Here is a 23,436-nt window from a genome sequence, read left to right as displayed (position 1 = left end):
AACGTTGAACTTGAGAGGGGGGTGTTAGCCAATATCATGAACCGCACCCGGACCCAGAGTCCAAATCTGCTACTGCATTGACGTCTTTTACCGATGGTAAAAGAAGAGGAGATAATGATGGCACAAATGGAAAGTTGTTAAAATATGAAACTGCTGAAGATAATCCCAATCATCTTGTAAATCTCTCATTAACAAATCCCTTCAATCAAGGGATCCCAATTGTATTATGAGCTATAAATTAAATGGAAACCCTCTCTCATGTAATCGTGAGAGAGAGGGGGGAAGTCTCTTCTTTTAATACAATGTCAGCCCAAAACCGCCCACTCACAGTCCCTGTGCTCATACCTGAAGGTTCAGCACTCGGATGTGCTTTCACCTCAGGTGGTTTCCCCCTATCTGGGACAGTCGGCCATGTGTCTTCTTGATGGCCCTTCGTTCCACCCGCAGGTTTGCTTACATCTGTCTCACAATCTCGTAGTTCATTGCACTTCATACCGAAAGATTTCATCTATATACAGTAGAACATCAACAACAATGCGGAACTCTTTTAGAGGTAAGCATTCAAACGGTGGTGTTTGTTATGCCATGGATCACATGGATGAATGACATTATAGGAGCCGCTGATGGATTACTGTTACTCTTGATCTGATCTACTTACTCTCTTTTTTTTTTTTCAAACAATCTAAGGAAAAAACAGTCATCATCGACCACACATCGACTGCTCTCCAGTTGGTAAAATCCTTGAGGTTTTCTCTGTCCAGAGAGTCCACTTAGCTTTAACCTTGCGACACCACTTGTGGGTTTCTGATGTAAACCGAGAGGGCTCGATTTATGATAAAGTGCTAAGGTACCCTATTCTTATGCAGGGAAACCAAAGAAAAGTAGGAAATTAAGAAAAAAATAGAAAAAATAGGAAATAACTCAATTAAGATTTTCGAATCAACTTCAACCCTAATGTTCCCAAGATCCCATAAGAATTAAGGCCCAAGGCCTGATGGAGGGCAATCAGGTGCTTAATGAACAAATTTTGTGCCAGACTCATACTTTGGATGCCGTTAGCATCGGCACGAGGGTGACCTCTGATGGGTTACTATTGAGGGAGGATCAGGTGCAATGTAATTGCAAACTTTTAGTGTGCGGCTGCACCTGCTAACCCTCCATCCTTATATGGCCCCACAGCCGACACACAGTATCACCAAGGGTGATCAGGTGCACCAGTGTGCAATTATATTGCGCTTGATCCTCGTTACCATTAGAGGTTGCTCTAACCTGATGGGCGCTTTAAAACCAATGATGTCAAAATCTGTTTCACATCTGAATTGATTTTCAAAACATTTCATAAAGTAAGCCTATTCAGACTTGAATCAAACTGAGGTGAATCAGTCGATCTTATCTTTTTTATTTAAAAAAAAAACATAAAAATCAAAAAAATAGAAATGAACGGAAAGAGCCTATTCAACCCTGATTCAGGCCGAAACAGGTTGCTTCTGTCCTATTCAAAGTAAATCAAGATTGGATTGAGCCGATTTTATAAGGGGCTGAATCTGCCCTTTTATTGAAACAATTTTGAGCTGATTTGATACGAATTAGCTGATTCACAATGATTCTGACAACAATAGTTAAAACCCCTCGGCTGCTCTTTTTGTCCACTAGGGATGCACACTTCGGATATTGAACTCTTGACAACCTACAACTTGAACCCCTTGCACTGACCCACCTAGCCAAGTGTGTGGAGCTCTTGTGGGCAGTGTAGCATTGGTCTTTGCCATGTCTTGGATGGAGAATGTCAACTTGGGTTTATTTGCTTCTTGCAAATCTGAAATGCTGGGACTCTACACAATGGCAAAGTACCATACGTCTGAGAGATTCAGACAATGTGCCACATGCTGCTCCCTATTTAGTTTAGAGAATTATGCTCCGATGTTATTGTTTATCCACTTGGTATTCTTTTTGTTGATTTTTTTTTTTATTTCCTTTGCAACGTTGTTTTTTTCTGGTTTGTTATCATAGAATAGATTAGGAAGCCATCTCCTAAAACATTTCTACAGTTACTGCAAGTCTGCAACCATAGTGCATTTATCCAGAAGCATGATGAAACACACTGATTTTCGAAGCTTGCTGTGGAAATTGATCCACAATAAATAGCTTAGCCTGGAATTTCGTCTTTACTAATTAATCCAACTCATTTCTCCTTGATGTTAATAGATTTTAGATTGTGGGTGCTCTGTTTTCTTCAGAATATCCCAGCTGACTTTCCAGATGCATATTTACCAAGGAAAACATGTATGGTGAAGCTTCAAAACACTCTTGGTACTCAGTGGTCAGTTAAATATATCAGTGCAGTACAAAGATGGGTGGCGCACCTTCTGTGATGAAAATCACCTGAAGAAAGGGGACGCGTGTGTTTTTTAGTTTACCAAGGAGTGTGTATTTTCAGTCCATACTTTTCGTGATGGTGCAAAATGAGCTTTTCTGTCACAGCCTTTGGAGCAATGAGGATGGTAGCCATGGCAATTTTAGAATCTAAAGGTGTAGATATCTGTTGCTCCAAGTACTTTTATGAATATTTTGTGAAATAGAAGCTCTCGCAACTTTATTATGAGAAATTCATGAACCACAAAATCTCGCTTATTTCCAATGTGCCCTGATTTTATGTGGTGCCGCAGCACTCGGGTGCAACTGGCAAGTTCTAGACAAACACTGCCAGTCTTGTCCGGGTGGTATTTGTCAGCGAGTGGAACGTGCCCTCAAACCACAACTTTGTCCTCGCCTAAATAAAGGGGAGACGAGGCACTATTGTGTTAGATTTGTTACATTTTTCCTAATGTTTTTCTATTTACTGTGTGGTTTAGTGTAATCTTATCTTTTGTGTGACAGATTTTTATTTTTAGAATTGCAGAATGAAAGAGAATATAGATTATCGTGAATCCTATCATTTGGGATGTAAAGGTCAGTTAAAGGATTTTTTTTTTCTGTTATGTATATATTTTCTGCATTCTTTCTGTAAAAGATAACAGAAAATAAGAGCACTTCTCCATTATTTTTCCTTAGCTTGTTCTCTTCCTCAAAGGAAATCAAAACCAGTAGGGGCTTTTACAATCTTCAGTTTTCCGACTAGAAGGTGAAATGCGACCATATAAAATAATGATACTCTTCCTGTGGAGTTGAACCCTGTAAACTGATCATTGCCACCTGTAGAGTTATCCCATTTTCCTCTCCAAAATCCACTCATAGGAACTCCCAACACACCTATTTTGTACAGGTGCGAGCATGACTTGATGGAAGTTGGCTAGATCAATATATCATTTCTCATGATTCAAGAACAGTCCTAATCTGAATCTCGCATAGTATTATATTACCAGATGGAAGCCTTTGTCATTAAAGCTTACTCAAGTAACTAGTTTGCTCGAGTTCAACAAGTTAAGCTCAATCTTGTTCCTCACAAGTAGGGCTGGGAAACAAGCCGAGCCGCTCGTGCTTCTGCTCGGTTTGGCTCACCAGGAACTCATTCGTGTTCGATTCATGTATAGCTGGTGAGCCGAGCCACGAGCAGCTCGTTAACCAAAAACTAGCCGAGCATGAACAATGGGTGCTCAACTCAGTTAGCTCATGTAAGCTCTTAAGATTATAATATATAGAATTTTAGTGCAATATTTGTCATGAAAGACACTTTTGTACTCTTGGTAAGAGCTTATGACATGTAAAATGGAGGTTTGCAGTGTATATCCCATTGCTTTCGTTGTTAAAATGCATGTTTTTTTTTGTGTTTTAATGAGCTAGCGCGTGGCCCGGCTCAGCTGACTCAAACTCGGCTCATATAGTTATGAACATGAGCCAAGCCCGAGCTGCATTAAATGATAAATGAGCTGAGTTTAAACAAGATGGGCTCAACTTATTTGTCTCGTTTACCAGCCCTAATCATAGGAAAGCAGGCCCATTAAGTGTCCTGAGAATGTGAAGGTTTCTTCGTAATCATATATATATATATATATATATATATATATATATATATATATATATATATATATATATATATATATATATATATATATATATATATATAGAGAGAGAGAGAGAGAGAGAGAGAGGGTGGGTAGGTGCTTAATGATACATGTTTACTGGGGTTTTCTGCTCTTTCAGTATTTTTTAGCAGTTCTGACCCCATAAATGTGTTGGGCGTGGTCGATTTACGAAGAATCCACACCTGGATCATGTGTTTTCAATGAAAAAAAATGATATTTGAAGCCTAAAAAATTTACAAAGATTTTGTACCATTAATTTTTTGAACCTTATAAAACCCACCCATGTGTCTGAATCGAACGCTTCAAGAGCTGATCCCATAAAATAAATTTCATAGATCACATCGTACGGTCAGAGCTATCTCAAAAGAGAAAAACCCATCACATTGGCAGGCCTCCCATTGATAAGACCCTTGAGGTCCCCCTACCATTGAGAATTACACCCGGCTTCAACCTTGCAGCAAGAGACACCCCTTTGGGTAAAAGTTGGTCGTCCCATGTTCATTATCTCAATTGGTGAGCTGCCCTTTTGAGCTTGAACATGTTACGACAAAGCTTTAGCTGCAGGTTTCGTAGTCAAAGAGATGCACTCGATTCTGGCAACAAGTGAGGGCTTGTATACAAGATATTTTGCTTTTGATAAAACCGTTCTTTAAATTATGGGCTTTTCCTAAACGTCATCCACCAAATGTTTGTTAAATCTTTCCACTCTCAGAACTGGTTTTCATGTGCACTTGTTCGAAAAAAGAAAGATATTTGAAAAAGAGAAAAACTCGTTCCAGAATTAGTTGAGAGGCAGTATTGTTGGTCTAGCAAGCAAAATTAAATATCATTTATGTAAAACCCTTTTCTTTGAAAATTATATGAATAGAAAAGCTTGCACATATGTCAGAATTATTCTTGGATTTTTTGGTGGCGCAAGCTGGAGCTGTGCCAGCGAAAACCAAATTTTTTCTAGCACAAGCGCCATCAAAAACTCTTTATTTTCTGCGCCAGAGAAAACGTTTTCACTGGCACAGTCCATTTCTGCGCCAGCAAAAACTCTTACCGTGGCGTGTGCCTGCAAAATCCATATTTCCTGTAGTGTGTCAGTTCTTTACTCATTAAGACCCTTTTATTTTTACCAATGGGGGCTCCGCGTGGTTGGTAGGAGCTGTCAGTGCACGTCTCCTTGTGGTGGAACGTTACAGGTTCAAACCCCAGTGGTAAGTTGAATAACAACTGGTGGAGGTCTGCCTAACCGCAGCTAGACTTAAAAAAAAAAAAGACCCATTTTTTCTGAACTAGACTTCATGAATATACCAAGTTTAGTTAGATTTTAATGGTGTGGCACAAATTGAAACTCCTTGCAGGGCTTGAGAATGATCTATGGCTTTGCGCACAGTGCTAGTAAGAACACTAGGATGGCTCGAACCAGTTTGTAGTTGACTGAGTTCTAGGTTACATAGTCAGACTCATGTTTAATCTGAGACCAGAGGTGATCAAGCACTGGTTACTATTCTGAGGCATGAAAATGGGTCTATTTGCGTTTAATTGCACCTCGACAAGGGCTAGGCTAAATAAGCCACGGTCCAAGTCAGTGCCAAATCAATGAACCTTTTGACTCTTGGCTCGGTTGTGAGTGTTTGACTTGGGTCCTAAAACAATCTTTACCATGTATGGTTAGTCAGCACAGACTCATCACCTGAAAGATATGGTGCTGAAAGATATGGTGCTAGCACGTGGCTTAGGTCAATTGGAGTCCACTATAAGATCTTTCTCTCTCAAACAGTTGCCATGGAGCTTGATATGCTTATGAAAGCCATTGCCAACTTGCTGCATCTCAGCCCGGGTTGCCTGGCTCTGAGTTGTTCCACACAAGTCTACTAGGACGTCCATAGCTCAGGTTGGATTTCTTTGATCCAAATTCAGGGATTACACACAAGCTGGTGATCGGGAAATGGATGAATAAATTATCACATATGAAAATTGCAAAGAGAGCATACCAATAGGGGCAAGTTGAATTTCTTCACCAATCCCACACATTCAGAGTGGCCTATTAGCAGAAGGATATGCTTAGACATTATAAAGTCTACGTAGAACAAGCTGCAGCCAACATGATTAAATAAATTATGATGTACAATATGTTTATAAAATTGGCAATTTTTCATGCAAGTCATCGCACTTCTCTTTGAAGGCAGATGGTGTAAATAGATTTAATTACTAGAAGACTAGCACCATCAATGGAAAGATTGAAGCATCCTAAGTAATCTCTAGCAAGTGAATCAGATCCACCTGATTGATACACTCTGAATATCCAACCACTTAGACATCCACAGTGAAGAAAATGAGGGATCAAATTCCCTAAAATTTAGGTATTTGAGCAGCAACTCTCAAAACCTAAAAAACCCTTTGCAAAAAAGAAAACTAGGGTTTAAGCAAAACAAAAAAATAGCAATCCTCTTTGCAAACAGAAAAAAAAGCTAAAATAGAAAACAAGAAAAAAAATATCGAAAAACAGAAAACCCCTTTGCAAAAGCTCAAAAAAAAAGCTAAAACAGAAAACCAGAAAAAAATCGTACCTTTGTTTTTCCTTTGTTTTGCTGGTTGAAGATGCTAACCCTCCTGGAGAAGTTACAGTGAAGGATGACAATGGAAGGAAGAACACAATTAGTGTGTTAGGTGAAGAACCATTCAATGGTTGTTGGGTTAGATAAGCATGGTTTCATTGGTGGAAAGGAGATGGGACATTGCAGAGGGAGAGCAGGAGGGACGCAGGGCATCGGGCCATCCGTCCATTCTAGGAATAGACAAAACCCACCTCATGGGGTGGGTGTCGAATTCATTCACTGGGGAGGGTTTTGGCACTGGCAAAACCCTCCCCAGCACTGTTTTGACAAAACCTTGGCACTCAAACAACAGAGTGCATCGTCAATTTCGTAAAGCAATGCCGATGCACTCAGATGCAGTGCTCCCAAACACAGCCTAAAGCAGATCAATGCTTAGTGGTCTGTGTGTTTTTTCTTTACCATGCACCTTTAGATGTTTGGCATATTTACAGAGATCTCATATCACATGATAGTGGCGAGCGGGACCCTATGTCAATGGCCTTTGGAATAACAGGTCTAACAACTTTGCCGGATGAAGAAACCAGCACCTTAGCAGAAACCAACAATACATTACATCCACAGCTAGCATTCTCAATGAGCTGCCCATTGCAAACAGAGATAAAGGGGATGAACCATGTGGGAAAAACCATACATCAATGTAGTTGTCAATGTTTTGGTGGTTAGATTCTGCTGCTACTAGGCGTTCAAGTATGTTGGCCGGTCCATTATTTTTCTTAAAATTGCTTACATGAGTTGCCATTACTCCTGAGAGAGAGAGATTTTCATGACTTGATCCCTAGAACCTACAGGATTTTAAAAAGGTCACTTCTCCCCGATTGTAAGCATGCTTAGGCAGATGTGCGACCAAAAACGGTATTAAAAACACCTAGCTTGAAAAGGAAAAAGACATCATATTTTCACAGTCAAAGGCAAAATTACGGAGTACCTAAAATCTTTTTTTGGATAGTCGAGTACCTAATATCTTGAGAGGGGATGACAGCTGAATTTTCATAAACTTGAGCAAAAAACAATGTTTTGACAAAATAATTAGCACGGGAATTTCAAACTGTTTCAGGCACAGTCGGTATCAATCAATCAAGTTAGAAGAAAATAAATGATTACAAATGACATGGTGGGTCGTAGAAAAAGTGCCAGTCATCAAGTTAAAAACAATTCATTGTGCAACAATATGGCAAAGTCAAAATCCCCAACCCAGGTTGCAACTTCCTCAACTTGGAGCTGCCTGAAGCAGAGACGTGATCCCCACTCCCTTTCATCAAAGTTGTCGTATCCTGTGAGCATGCCGTTCCTTAACAATGAAGTTACTTCACCCTTCAAAATACCAACAAATTCTAGGATAATAGGAAAGACAAAAGCTAACGTCGAATAGAGGGATAGAAGTGAATGTAAACAAAGGCCTCACAAGCAGATAAAGAATCATACTCGTGATTTCATGCAGTTATTTTTTTAACAGAATTCAACATATTGTTTCATTTCTTACTACTAATTGATGAAAAACAAATGAACTATCATTACCAGCCACCAGATAATAACACTGAAATTAGAAGAGCATGAGACAAAATTGCAATTTCTTCAACTTGGAGCTGCCTGAAAAAGAGAAGTCAGAAAGACATTCATCACTCTACTCTTACCTTTTGCCTACGGCCCTGATTCAGTTCCTACAGAACCTAGAATACAGTTAGGCTTTAATCGTTTTAACACAATGATCACTAAGCCTTCTTTGCCACATGTATATTGCTTAGTGAAGAACGGATTACATTTCAGACTTCCCTCTGATTAGAGACAGAAACAATCAGATGAAGTGCAGAACAGAACATTCTAGTTTTTGCAGGATGAAACAGTATCATCGTGTACCACCTGGCGTTGCTACCAATATAGAGACTAATGAACGTACACTAATGTGTATCGAGACATGAGTAAAGCCTGTGATGTACTTCACAACAGCACACTATAAAAACTTACTATGCCAAATTGCATTCAAATTAGCCTCAGACAAGTGATGCCACAGATGATTCTCACACGGCTAAGAACATAGCCTAGTGATCAGCTCTTATCATTGTTTATGAAGGTTACTGAATGGAAGCAGGAACTATGGTCCAAGGAAAATAAACAAGTTTCGATTTGGCATGCAGATTACAAGAGCTGCCTACCATGTGAACAAAGGAACACCGGGTATAGATTACATAAGCATTTCGTTCAGGATACATCATCATCTAGCAATCAGCCCATAATATTGTTTATAATGGATTGGAAATAGGAACTATAGTTGAATAAAAGAGAGAGAGAGATGGAAAGTTTCAATTGCTATTTAGATTAAGAGCGCTGATTCCTGATGGAATATAGACACACCAGTTTAAGAATAACCAATAGAAACTAATTCGGGTTTTTTATAAGACAACATTCCTTTGTTCATCCACTAAATTTTGCTAAAACAAACCACATAAGAAAGCAGGGATACCAATTGGTGTACTGAGTGATACATGTTTCTAACATGAAATCTAAATGAACCAAAAAAGAGAATATATAAAAAACAAGAATAAACAAATTTACCCACAACCAACAAATCATGCACCACTCATTCCTTGATTAGTCAACTCGAGCACCACTGCCCCTTGAGGAATTTCATTCTTATGAAGATGCAAAAGAACATAACCAACAGCAAAGCCTCCTCATCTCCGTTGCCCCTGCATCACACGGCCGATCACTCCAAAAAAACCAAGTTGGTCATTGAGGGTGTCCAGGTGCTTACATGTGCGTGGAAGCAAAGAACCTAGAATGCCCTTCAAGCATGAAGAAAGCACACAAATCATAATAAAACACTTCAGCTTTCTCCAGATTCCGGGATGGTAGATAATCCATCAGTTACAACAAAAGATGGATTAAGAAACTTGGCTGCAAATGCCCACATCTTATATACATCTTCAAAATTTGTCAAGAAGCCAAGGGAGGCGGTAACAACCTCCACTCTGACCATGGGGTTCTTCACGTCACGACGGTCATTTGAAATGGGCCTGCATAAGGAAATGTTGTCAGCATCAAGCTCCCGATGAAGCTGTTTCTGGTTCTCCGGAGCCCGAATATGACTAAGGAATCCGATACCAAGGGATATACCATTTTTCTCTGCCAGCTTTTGAACAACTTCTGGATTGATTATATTTCTGCTTTTGTCAATTAAATTAAATGCCACAGCCGCACCCCTTTCATACTTGATCTTTGGTCCATAAATATGAACTAATGGAGCTCCAGTTCCACCATCTGAACCTCGTAATTGCAGTTGCAGCAATGAGGTCACAAGCCAATTGATCAGATAACGTAATCTAAGAGAAGTTTTGTTCAGACCCAACATGTTAATATGATCAAGATGGCTGCATATAATCTCCGGCTCTCTTCTGCCCCGCTCTTGTGCTTCTCCATCACTAATAGTATCATCATCACCTATTGTGGTTGCAGATACCTCCCCGCCTTCCGAGTGACTCAAATGCTCCTTATGATTATCTTCCATGGTAAAGGAAGCCCTCCTTCCCATGCTGACCACTCTTTCTGTCTCTTCCACACCAAAAAATCTACCCCCAGCAAACCTGCTCCCTTCTCTCCTGTCTAACAACCTAAACTCACCTTCTGTTTCCCTTCTTATGGCACTTTCTTTAGCCTCCACCCCTTCCAGACATATCGCAATAGCCGAACTATTGTCATGGCTATTATTGCCATTATCACATGCTGACCGCTTGGCTGAATGGACTAATCCATCTCCATTGCAGGCCACTTCCTCTCTGATTTCATCTGATGAAAAACTTGTTTCTGCACCATCTTGCTCCTCTTTATGCATCACTTTAACACTATCGTGATCCTCAGAGAAGGACACCTCAGTAAGAGCACCATGGGCATCCGACTCAGAAGCTTTTAGGCCATCTTCTGGCACAACATCCATCTCTGTAGATTGCTCCTCTTCAGGAACCTCCTTTACACGGTCCAATTCTTGGGAAACTGATAGAACTGCTGCATCGAATGACAGTACATTATGTGATCTTGGGTCCAAGTGCATGTTATCATACAGAGGGCTCTTGGATACCTTCCAATTCTGCTTTGGAGAAAGGTATTTATGATTTTTTCTGCTGGAAAACCATGAGGGGGGTAATGGTGATCCCAATTTCGACCTGTTCAACTGTCCAGAGTTATCTGATCCAAATGGACTCTGACCCAGACCAATCCAAAAAGAGTTGTCTGAGGACTCATCCTCGCTGAATACAGGGCTCTTCATAACCTCTCCAATCGAAGCACTCTCTTCTGTCTCTTCAAAGATGGTACTCGCCCCATCCCTGTCAGAGCTGTTATCATGTTCCATCTCCGTCTCAAACACGTCTCTAACTTGTGCAGACGTGAATGCTCCTGAAAATGCAGGCAAGTGCATTCCTTTAACATTTTCAGATGTTACTTCTTCATTTCCGTCGATATTGTTGTCTTCTGTTCCAGACAAATCATCTTCACCATCCACTGAATCACTCAGATATTGTGGATAAACAGGGATGATCCTCACCATCCCAGTTCCCGCAGTTCCGTACTGATTCTGCAAGGTGCCCATGACTGATTTCTTAATGAGGAGGCATCCAAAACCTGTGGGGTCTGATCCAAACACCCGGTAAAATGAAGTGATAATAAAATCCGGGCGGAAAAGCGACAGACCTAGCGAATCCATGTCTTTGGGACCCAGCGATCCAGCATCGAGCAGAACATGCCAATTGTTCTGTTGTGCCAACGCCATCCATTGATACGAGTACTTAGCACCAGTGACTCTCGACTGCACAGGAAACACAAACAGACCGACAGCCGAATCCTTCTTTCTCTTCTTCTTACCAGCAGAAATTTGCTTCCTAAGCTCTGAAGAACAGAGTCTCAGGGTCGGCCATTTGAACCAAGCACTGGAAACTTTCGCGCCCTTCTCTCTCGCACTCTGAGCCATCCAATTCACAGACTGGCTCTCATAATCAAACATGGTGAGGAGTTTTTTGTTTGTTTGGAATGGGTAAGACTCTGCTAGCAACTTAAAAGCTGATCCCCTACTAACAGTAAAGACCAGGCCATACTCATTCTCAGGTATGTTCAGGTAGTCCATGATCCTAGTCTTTATATCATGTTCACAGGTACCCATCTCAGCACCACCATAGAGTGCATGGTTACTGAGATTGGCAGTAATCTCAGACAAACTAAATGCACAAGACTCCCAACACTGAATTTGTTGGATGTAAGAGAAAAGCCCAAAACCACAGTAATCCAAACATACCTTGGCAACCATCTCTGAGAGATGCCCATAGTCATCAGATCTAAGATGGTCAATCTTTTCTGAGATTTGGAACTTTGGGTACATAGTGAGGAACTTGTTGAAGGCCTGATTGAGATCAGGGATGGACTCCTCACTGTCATATATCCTGTCAGCAGCAAGGGCAGTTGCCCTAAGGAAATCCCTCTGGGCATGGAGCCTGGCCAGTGACCTCGACCTGCCAAAGCTGCCCTCCTGGTCATTGCCAAAGCCATCAGAATCCATATCCTGGGACTTGGCCAGTGACCCATCTTCAGATGCCTCCTCCAGAGCCTCCCTAAGCTTGCTCTCTTGCAACTGCCTCAGGATTGAGGGTCTCCTCTTGCCTTCCTCTGTCAAACCAGGCCCGTCTTTCTTCCTGCCCTTCTTGTCCAGGATAAGGGCAGCACAGTGAGATATGGGCTTCCATAGTGGGAGATGCATAAATGCTACCCTCAGAAAATGCGCAACCGATATACCCAAATCAAATCTTCAGGCCATTCAAAAACACAAAGGTGACAGAAAATTCAAAACCAAAATCTCAAGCGTTCAAATATGAACAACAAAAAGCTGAGGGAGAGGAGGGAAGGAGATTCCATCCAAGATTCCCACTTTTTACACGTTCAAACCCTAGATTCAATCCACCAAAAGATCAAAGGGGATGCAGGTATTCCACCAGAAACAAAAGCTAGACCATTCCAATTTTAAGAATACAAACCACCCACAAAAGCGAAGCCTAATCTTTCAAGAAAACCCAACCCCAAACTCTCACCCATCAAACCCCTCAGGAATGCAGGAACCCTAGATGGGAAAGATCGAAACCCGAAAACCACACGTACCCAATTGAGGAGATCTCTCGATTCATCAAAAGAACCAAACCCCAAATCAATAACCTTAAAAAAAGTGGGAAATCGTGAAGAAAACCCTGAAAATGAAACGAAGAGGGGAAAAGAAAACCCCCTTTTTCTTCTGGGTTTTTCCTTTTCTTGTTATTGCTCTTCTGTCAGACCACCACCAACCTCTGCAATTTAATTAAGAGCAACACACCGCACATCCCCTGCATTTACTCCCGCGGTCAATCTATACATGTCTGCATTGATTCCCTGCTCCTACCCTTCCAAAGACCACCCCCCATTAGCCTTTTATTTTACCCCACAGGTTAAAATCATACACAATTTTTTTTTAAAAAAAACACTCATTGACTTTACAACAGCACTACTTTGTTTGTTTTTTCATATTTTAAGTAGAATTTTAAATAAAAACATTTGGGCGCCTTGGTGCCTCTGTCAAGTTTTTTGCCCTCTTAGACAAGTCAATGACACTCTCAAATCTTATAAAAGCTATTTCCTGCCCCAGTTGTACTACAGCCATTCCTTACTCTCTTTCTCAATCGCTCTCTCTCTATATAGCTGTTGAGGAACATTTGGCTTGGTAAAGTCTTTTGAAATCCAATGTGAAGATATGAATTTCTATTATGGGCCTATTTGTCTGGGTTTTGCTTTGTGCTGTTGCTGGTATATTGGCATTTATTTGCTAATGATAACCACAGATCAGTAAGCTACGTTACTACGTATATAAATTTCAAGTAGAGACAGCTAGAGCCTCGAGGCATTTTCTTAATTGCATTTAACTTTACTGAAGTCCGTGTTGCCGTCCTGTTTTTACCCCTATTTTGTTCCTTTGGATATCAATTTGTGTATTCTGAGATGATATTTTTTAGTCAATCAATTATTAACTAATAATTTTGTTTGCTTTGTCAACCTTGAGCACGCTTTGGCTGGTGATCAACATTGTCAAATTAATGGCAACCGGATGGAAGTCTTCTGTATCCTTTGCATATGTGAAGAATATCCATCATGTCCCATAATTTGCGTCAAGAGATAAATGTGTGAAAAAGAACTTTTTAGTATTGTGGAAGGTGACTGTTATAACATAGATCATATAATATAGATGTTGCAATTGTAGCCTTTTTTTATTCTTTCTAAGCATGTTTCTAAATGAAACACAGCTGTGGCTGTAGGTCCAAAGCATCCTTTTGCAAGGTATAGGTCCATCAAAGATGCATGATCGCCATGCTAGCACAATCACTCATTCTTTATTGTGAACTGCTTGTCATGGACTAGTTATTTGCCTTGAGCTTGAATTAAGGATCAATCTATTGCCCAATTACATACCCAATTGAACTTTATAACAAAGACTTTTTAGTACATTTATTTCACAGACTTGAAAAAAATTAGAATTTGAACCAGTCTTTTCTTTTCTTTTCTTTTTACGAGGAGGAGGAACCCTTACCGAGAATCGGGTCACTTAATGTGGTAGGCGGCCTGAATCAATGCTAAGCCTATACCAAGCTCACCAAGCCTAGTTTGTTAGCTCATTAAACTGGGCTAGCTCATTAGGAACAATACTAACATATATTATGAGTTCTAGACCTTGGTGATCAAATTTTTCATTCTAAAGAAGAAGGGGCATACATGTCATGTTGAATTCAACTAGGACATGAACAGGATTTTCATACTTTGAATAAAATATAAATGAAATCTTAAAAAAATGGGGAGAAGTTGGACTACTTTGGGCAATCACAAAAGCACACACCAACTCAAGCTGTTGGTCAAAACACGCAGGTGCCCAAGGTTTTGCTCTGCCCAAAAATGCCCTAACTTCGTCTCTTTTTTCAGGGAAAAGAAATGTATAATTAATTTATCAAAATACCCTTAGAGAATGGCAAGAAACCCTAATCATGGAAAAGTTGATTTCGCAGAAAATAAATATGTTTTATGTCTTTTCAAAAGTCAACGGTTTGGCCACATTTACTTTGATCCACCTTTGATTCTCTATTACTTTCCCCTTTCTCTTTATCTATTTTTTTGGTCAAATCATGTCAGTTTGTTGAAGATGAGAATGCCCTTGATGTCTTTTATTGGATAATAAGTGGGACAGTCTGCTGATTTTGGACAAACATGGCCTTTTTGGTTTTGACAGCATCCCCACCCTGACAGTGGATCATGAACCAAAGGATTAGAACCCTGGCCCATCCCCCATCCCAAGTGGTACCCTAGATTCAACAGTCTTATTTCTTCACCTGCAAATTTGGATTAAGATTGGTTATATCCTAGATTTAACATAGACGGGCAATCAAGGTTCGATTCTCACGAGTGTCACCCATTTGCACAAGCCGATGCAGCAATGCTTAGCATAGGTCTTGGGAGCGAGGATTTTAACCTCGGAGTTTTACGCCTTTAGACAATGATCGTAGCTGGCTTTGATCCCAGACATGGTTTTTTCGAGTAATAAATAATAAAAAAAGAATTATCCTTACCAGATTAGCAGAGCCCTGTGGGCACTGCAGCATAAAGATAGGTTTCAGCCAGGCCTAAATGTCGTCGCCCAATTCGGACTGGACCCAGCATAAAGTGGGCTAAGCTCATATCGGGTTGCATATTTCCGCACTAAACATTTCATGGGCATTTATGTCAAAAACATGCTTGCCGTGTTCGTTTCTCCTCACTTCTTGAAAATTAATATATGACAAGAACGCTATTGCGTAGAAGCTAATTTTCGTCATGTTCAATGCTTACCAGTAGTGGTCCACCTTTTGGATGTTATCTGGTTCGGCCTAACTCCTACTCAATAAGATATGCCAGCTATGATAGAAAAAAAATATAAAAAGTTGATCAAATTTGTTTGCCATATATATATATATATATATATATATATATATATATATATATATAGAGAGAGAGAGAGAGAGAGAGAGAGAGAGAGAGAGAGAGAGAGAAATGGGTCTGTGTTAAATGAAACGTGCAAAATGGGTTTTTTTGCTCTTTCGGTTGAGTGGAGCCCTTACGAGCTTAGTCTGCACTCTTGCATCAAGCGATTGAGGCAAATTGACCCCAAGAGAGAGGAAAAAAATGTGAGGATTTTAGACAGACAACGTTGGTGACTTTACAAGTGGCTGCAGGGCTTGCCTTCTTCAGCAACACAATGGTCCATCATATTATTTTCAGTTTACTGTGGCCTTGGCGTTAGTGCTTATGGCGGCCTTTGGTTACCATAGATTCAAAACTAATGCTGATCTCATTGTCATTGGTCTTAAACCCTACAATTTAAGAATTTTAAGTAGGACCAATGGGCTGTTTAAGCATCCTTTTTGAAAATTAGACCCTCATACACCCGCATGGGTCGTCCGAGTGGCAGCAGACGTGGGAAGAAGGCGCTGACCCTTTTGTCCTAGGTTTGATTCCTACTGAGTGTGCGGGTTAACTGGTGGGCTCCATAAGGGCTTGGGTGTCGGTGACCCCACCTGGAGATTACTTGCTTTGGCAGAAAACTTCATCAAAAAAAAAACCATCATACAAGTGTTAGTCTGCTTTAGAAATTAGAATAATCGGTGTTTCTTTTTAACTAGAAAGATTGAACAAGTGAATTGCAGCTCTGGACCATGATCATGATCTAAACCACGTATGCCCCCAACGGCCATATCCATAATAACAAACTGGATATCCCATTCCCAGGGTCCTGACTCCAAATAAATTACCTCGGTCTGATATCATTGTAAAATTTTACTGCTCTCTCTTTATCTCGGTCTGCTGTCATGGTAAAATAGTACTGCTCCCTCTCTCTCTCTCTATTGTAGAGTGGTGATAGTGCCAGTGGGATTCGAACCTGAGAGATACCTCATTAGACTCCAACAAGAGAATTGACAGCACAACATTACTTGTATACAAAAGGTACCAATCAATTGAAAAGATAAAAAGTGCAGAAAACGTACAGTAAAATATGGCAGCATATAAGACGCTTTTTGAAGTGCGTCAACAAGAAGATTGAGGCATCTCTTCTTTTTAGGTTTCGTAAAAGTTATTTTGATCCGATAAAGCCAAAGAACTGCTTTATCATAAAAGAGAAACATGAATCATGCTGGTTTTCTCCTCGCTGTTGATGAATAAGGACCATATTGACATTACGATTCCCAACGGCATTAGCATATATGAGAGAGAGATAGAGATCACGTGTTGGAACCAGAACAATCTTAGAGCCTATTCTTATACAATCATGCATTATCACATCTTCGAGCGTATTGACGAACGCCCCTTCCCGTCGGACGAGGCTCGGACGTGCGCGCTCTTCTGAAAAAAAAAATGTCTTCAGCGGTCGAGAGTCAAGACCGCTGCTAAAGACCATTTACGTAGAAAAATAATTTCCTGATGGTGGTGTACATTGTTTGGAAGTCTGCCAATATATATATATATATGAGAGGCTGTAACAGTGGACAGCCTCTCTGTCAAACGAGGGTCGGATGCACCTGGCCCATCCTGAAAAACATGAATTAGTGGCAGTCATGCGGGATCGGAAGCCGAGAAGCATCCACTAAGAGTAGATTACATATCGCAATTATATGATTCAAAACCTGTCTTAGGGACGCTATTTTGTGTGTCATTGGCGACGAGTAGACATGATGCAAGACTGACACGTACGAACATTTTTAATATTTTAGTACTTTTATATATTATTTCAAAATATATTTTTTGTTACTTTTAAAATATCAAAAAAAGTTTTTATTGATTAAAAATAAAAATAAAAATAAAAACCTATACCCTAAAAGTTTTCAAACTTGCGAGTAAAACCTGCATCACGTGTCGTCATGTCGACCTATCTTTGTGACATGGTTAAATACGCATCTCCAACTAAATATGCTACGTAAACCACATCCATAAGGTTTTTTATTTAAAAAAATAGAACTGATTTTTGAACTCAGCAAATAAACCATGTTGAACAAATCCATGGGGAATCGAGACAGCTTGCACCTATGATTTCCAATTCAATCACATATATATGTATCATCATCTTCACTAGGTACTGTTAAATCCATTCAAAAATCATAGTTGCAGGTGTTTTTTTATTTAATCTAAAACTTTAGATGCATTCATGTCCATGCCCAACATCATACGGATTTATCAGCGGAGATGCTTGGGTAGGGAATTTATGTTGGGACTCGTGGAATGGAAGAATCTATGAAAAGTGAATGCACTTATAGTTGTCTCATGAAATTGGTGACAACGCAAATGATTCATCCATTCTTCTAAAACTGCATTGAGCAAACTAACATGTACAATAAGTTACATAAATATACAGGTGAAACAAAATTAAACCTATACATATACAAGGAAGCTTTTAAATCTACACAAAATATTACTCACCGATTTTTTTACTGCTACATGTGTGCCAGTATACAGATCTGGAATTCTGGAGTATGATGGTTCCCAAAATGGAGAGGCCACATGACTTGGAGAATTGGCCCTTGCTACAGGCCCTTTGTTAGAATCACAGCAGCGCACCAAGACTTCACTTAATCAACAGTTGCACAGTGGGTCGTCCGCATGTGATCTTGGGAAAAGCCAATTCCCTGCCATAAACTGAAGCAAAACAACATATCCCTATGTCACAAGGATATTCCAATTTACTCACGTGTCATGTCCCCTTGTATACTACTCTTAATTGAAATTTAACAACAGCATGAGATGACCTTTTAGCAGCATCTATGTGACATAGCTCTATCGAACTCCTTAGGCAAAGTCAAGTTAATGAAAGGCCTTCTTGTGTATATCTAGAATCAGATCATTCAGTTCAGGGAATATTGAAACCAATAACAGCTCCAAGACACTGTATGCTAGCTGCTTCACACACGTTGTGGACTGCAAATAGAAGACGTGCTGGGTTAAGAAAAAAGAATAAGAAACTAACATTAACTTGATGGATATCATTAAACAACAAAAGTCTTGCCTGCAGAAAAAAATAGACATCTTTTGCACAACGTTGATACTGTTTCTGCCCAATCAAACTGACAAGAGTGGATGGAGCTCCTCCTGCCAGCATAAAATCGAGTTCAATCAATTTCTGAAATTTCCTAAGGTTTGAATCCTAAGATTATTCATCTATAAATGACAGAAAAGGGAAAGGATAAATCAAGATGGCAAAACGACAAACATAAGTTGCTGAATCAATACTTCAAATCTCATGATAAGTCATAAATTTGGGCGGATATCCATAATTCACAATTTGAGTGGCCAAACATGAATAGCATTGATAAGTTTTGTTTATTTCTATGTATGAAGAGATTAAGTGATTAGTAAGCACAGAACAGAAAGTTTAACAAGTTGAAAGGCCATGGCTTTGAATCCCATGTTTGGAAACTAATCTTTGTTTCATACGTCATAAAGCCACAAGATATCCTAAAAGAGTCCACTGAAAGCAGAAAATCAGTTTTTCTGCCTGATAAACTGGTCAAATTCTTTAAATGGCCTGAAGGATAAACCCTACCCCCACAAGCAATATCGTGCTGCGGGCTCATAAGTTTGGACGAGCTTGTGGAACCTGTTTAATCTGGTCACACATAAGGAACGCTTGGTGGATAGGTGTTGTTTGGGATTTAGAGTATGGGATATCACGTTTCATCATTTTGTCACCCAGTGAGATTGAAGAATGGTTTATCTCTTAATCAAGACACGGGTGGTTATGGATTTAAAAATTCAGAAGACACCATTATTTGGAGTTGTTCCAAAAGCTGCATCTTTCACCACTAAATCATGTTACCTGTCATTGCGGGAACAAATGAATGCCCTTTCCTTAAAAGGGAAGACTTGGGATCCACATAAAACTCCTAGAGCTTTTGCATTTTCATAGCTGAAATCATTTGATAAAACCCCAATGTCAGTTCATCTCAAACAGCTATGATATCATATGGCAAGTTGCTGCTACATGTGGTGCAGAAGAAACAGCTTGGCTTCTGTTTTGGGTTTGTCCCATATTTAGGGACCACCTCTACTAACATGGCTGGATCAGACTTTTGAATATTGGGCCATATAATTTACTATTGGAACCTTGAGTTTGAAAAAAAGAGAAAAAGTGGAGTATTCTTTGGCAACTATAGATCTTTTATAGCATTGTGGTACATATGGCGTGAGCAGAACAATCAGATACTTGAGAATATTAAGAGGCATTATGGTTGTCACGGGCTGGGAAGCGAAGGCCCCCGTGACGTAGCTTCGGGCAATCACACACACCGAAGGCAAGCCTTTTAAGCGCACAAGCAACGCACAACACACGCGCACGAGCGGAAGCAAGAGTACGCGTATGCACAAGCACAAAGAGAGAGAGAGAGAGAGAGATGCAAAAAGCTTCTTTATAGATACTTGAAAGCAAAGTACATCAAGAGGGGAAGAGAGGGTCCGAATACACGGGGTACTTAGGCCGTAAGGCCTTGTGGGGCACTCTAGAGTGCCAAAGAGGTATATACATCAGAGCAAAAAGGTGAAAAACATGGCGGTCCGGAACACGCTCCCCCGCCTAAGTTGGCGCCGTCCTCGACGCCAATTGTTCATGGTAGCCTTCTACAAGTTGTCGATGCTGAAACATGTTGCTGGCTTTCTCCCAGGTGGCTTCACATTCTGGCAATTCTTTCTACTGCACTAAGTATTTTCTGACTTCTCCTATATAGTTGTTGGAATGGTTGAGGATGATATCTAGATCTCTACCTGGTACACTAACTGTTGAAGGAGCTCGTTGCGGGATCGGAGCACATTGAGGCATGCTCCGTTGAGGATCTCCTTCATCTTCGTGGAATGGCTTCAGGTTACATATATGGAATACGGGGTGCACTTGAAAGTTTATTGGCAAGTCCAACCGGTACGCCAAGTTTCCCACACGTTTGATAATGGTGAAGGGGTCATCATACTTGCGAATAAGGCCTCGGTGGTGTCCCCGAAAGATAGTTGTGCGGTCAGGAAAGAGCTTGGCCAACACTTTGTCTCCAACTCGAAATTCTGTTGGGCGACGCTTCTCATCTGCCCATTTCTTCATGCGCTTGGTTGTCTTGTTTAGATATGCCTTCGCCAACTCTGTCTAATCTTGCCAGTTGCCCGATCTCAAATCCAACTTAGAGAAGACATTTGCCTTTCCAAGTTGATCGAACAAGTCTACGATTAAAGGAAGCGGGTACTTGTTCTTCACCGTCATTTTGTTCAGTGCCCTATAGTCGACGCACAACCGCTTCGACCCATCGTGCCTTGCTTGAAAGAGCACGGGTGCTCCAAAGGGAACTTTGGATGGCTGGACGATTCCTGCTTCGAGCATACCACCCAATTGTCTGCGTAATTCCTGCAGCTCAGGAATTGCCATGCGATAAGGAGCCATTGCGGGTGGCCGTGCACCCGGTATTAATTCAATCTGATGATCTACCTCACGCCTCGGAGGTAGCTTCTTCGGCATCTCGGCGGGCATAACATCACTGAACTCCTTCAATACTGGCGTTAAGGCCTTTGGGACATCCGCGACTTTTTCTACCTCATTTGTAGCACGGATTGTGACAAGAAAAGTCTCGTCACCACTTTTCATGCCTCTCTTCAACTGGAGCGCAGACACCAAACGCTCACAAGGCTTCACTGTCATCGCAGTAACCATGCAGGGCTGACTCTCACTCTCAAAGCTGACAATGTTGAGGTGGGGCATCGGCACTGCCTTGTTGCTTCTCAAGAATTTCATCCCGATGATGACTTTAAAATCATCCATGGGTGTGACTGATAACGCGATCCTTCCTGGCCAGTTGTGGATCCGCACTGGTACATCCCGAGCGACATCGTAGATGTCTTTAGCATCTGAATTAACCGCTTTCATGCGGCTCTCTTTTTTCTCCCACTGTAATCCCAACTGTTTTGCTTCTTCATGCGAGATGAAGTTGTGCGTGGCACCTGTGTCTACCAATGCCTTGGTGAGTCTTCCGTTGAGCAAAAGTTCCAAATACATCAATTCTTTGCATATTGTCGGTTCCACACTGGTTGTGACCTTTACTGCATTCATCATCTGCATTGCGCCAACTGTTGGCGCTACTGCAGGTTGATCATCTTCCTCACCCTGAACAACATTCGCAACTCGGGGTGCACGGTTATCTCCATTCCCCTTGACCGCGGTTTCTATTGGGACATGTATCCTGCCAATGATCCCCATGGCAGATGCGACAGTCACGGCGACGATAATTACCACCTTGAAAATTATTCCAATTCTGATTATTATTTTGGCCATCTTGTCGGCCATGATTCTGCTGGTTTCCCCGACCAGCATTTTGTCCTTGGTCGTTCCTTCGATTGTCTCTTCGATTGTTGCGATCATTTCCCTGCTGTCTGCCTTGAAATGCAGGGTCATTTCTATCCAGCTCGGCAAGTTTCTCTGCAACCGCAAGCGCCTCAGCTAGTGTTGCGAGGTCATGCTGAATGAGTTCTGTAATAAAGTGCCTAATGAAAAGGGCAAAAGTCTTCAAGCGAGAGCACGGAAGCACGCACATACACAAGAGGCCACAAAGGGGCAAAATAAACCACAAAAGTGGTCAAGCACAAAAAGAGGTAAAAAATATTCTTCACTTCATAGAATGCTTCACAAGAAGCTTAGGAAATACATGGGGTTGTGCCCCTTATTTATACTCAGCAAGGGACCCAAGGAGGGGCTCCCATAGAGTCGTTGGAGCCCCTCCAACGGTCATATTTATGACCGCTGGAGGGGTCCAACGACTCTATGTGGACCCCTCTCAAATGATAAAAAAAGAAAAAATAAAAAATAAAAAAGAATAAAGAATAAAGGAAAAAGAAAGAAAAGAAAAAGCATATCAATGATATACGTGTACAGGTGAAATGACAAAAATACCCCTATCGGGTTTTACAAAATAAATAAATAAATATATATATATATATATATATATATATATAAATATACATCATATTTTAACACCCCCCCTCAAACACATGGTGAAATCACTGAGAGTTTGCTAAGGAGGAAGTAGAAGCGAGGCGAAGGCAGGGCTTTGGTGAAGAAGTCCGCCAACTGATATTCGGTAGGAACATATGGGAGTTGAATGGTGCCGCGTAGGAACTCATCTCGAACATAATGACAGTCCATCTCAATATGCTTCGTTCGTTCATGAAAAGTGTGATTGCTAGCAATATAGATGGAGCTCTTGTTGTCACAACACAGCTTTGAAGGAGTTGAGAATGAGACTCATATCTTTAAGTAAGCTTCTTAACCATATAATCTCAGTTGTGGTAGTGGCCATCGCACGATATTCTGCTTCGGTAGACGAGAGAGAAACTTTACGATGCTTCTTACACCTCCAGGAGATAAGTGACTCCCCAAGAAACACACAATAACCTGTGGTAGAAATACGATCATCGGGGTTACCCCCCCAATCAGAGTCAGTATACGCAAGTAAAGTGAGAGGTGAAGAAGAGGAGAAGAATACTCCCTTAGTTATGTAATTTTTTAAGTATCTGATAATCCTCATTACTGCTGTCATGTGAGTAGTAGTAGGAGCAGTCTGAAATTGGCTTGCACTATGAACTGCATGTGAAATGTCAGGCCTGGTGATAGATAAATATGTTAAGGATCCAATTAATTGACGATAAGGCGTGGGATCTGCTAAAGGAGTGCCATCATTGGCTCTCATCTTGGCATTGATCACTTCTGGAGTCTCCAC

At 40.8% G+C, this 23,436-nt stretch overlaps 2 protein-coding genes across 4 annotated transcripts in view; both read right to left on the bottom strand.

Annotated features, from left to right (window-relative positions):
* Positions 1–8,918: 8,918 nt before the first annotated feature.
* LOC149841854 (uncharacterized) lies at positions 8,919–13,024 on the bottom strand. Its single transcript, XM_089998738.1, has one exon. The coding sequence runs from the start codon at positions 12,363–12,365 to the stop codon at positions 9,450–9,452; it is 2,916 nt and encodes a 971-aa protein (XP_089854864.1). The 5' UTR covers positions 12,366–13,024; the 3' UTR covers positions 8,919–9,449.
* Positions 13,025–16,501: 3,477 nt separating this feature from the next.
* The window catches only part of LOC149841853 (uncharacterized), a 58,619-nt gene continuing 51,684 nt past the window's right edge, over positions 16,502–23,436 (bottom strand). The window contains exons 15-18 of one of the 3 annotated variants that reach the window (XR_016430735.1): positions 18,702–18,784; positions 18,445–18,613; positions 18,119–18,334; positions 16,502–16,586 (exon numbers count right to left, since the gene is read on the bottom strand). Coding sequence is in view for 1 of the 3 variants with exons in the window: in XM_089998737.1 (XP_089854863.1) it covers positions 18,500–18,613; positions 18,702–18,784 (197 nt within the window). In the remaining 2 variants the exon portion in view is untranslated. Of the gene's footprint in view, positions 16,587–18,020; positions 18,335–18,379; positions 18,614–18,701; positions 18,785–23,436 lie in introns of those variants that run through there. The other 2 variants (XR_016430734.1, XM_089998737.1) reach the window with 2 other exon arrangements.

The sequence above is a fragment of the Nuphar pumila genome, chromosome 3 (assembly GCF_984573655.1).
Source record: "Nuphar pumila chromosome 3, dmNupPumi1.hap1.1, whole genome shotgun sequence".
In the NCBI taxonomy this organism is placed as follows: Eukaryota; Viridiplantae; Streptophyta; class Magnoliopsida; order Nymphaeales; family Nymphaeaceae; genus Nuphar; species Nuphar pumila.
Note: the sequence above shows the minus strand (reverse complement) of the source record. Positions and strands in the feature narration are given on the sequence as shown.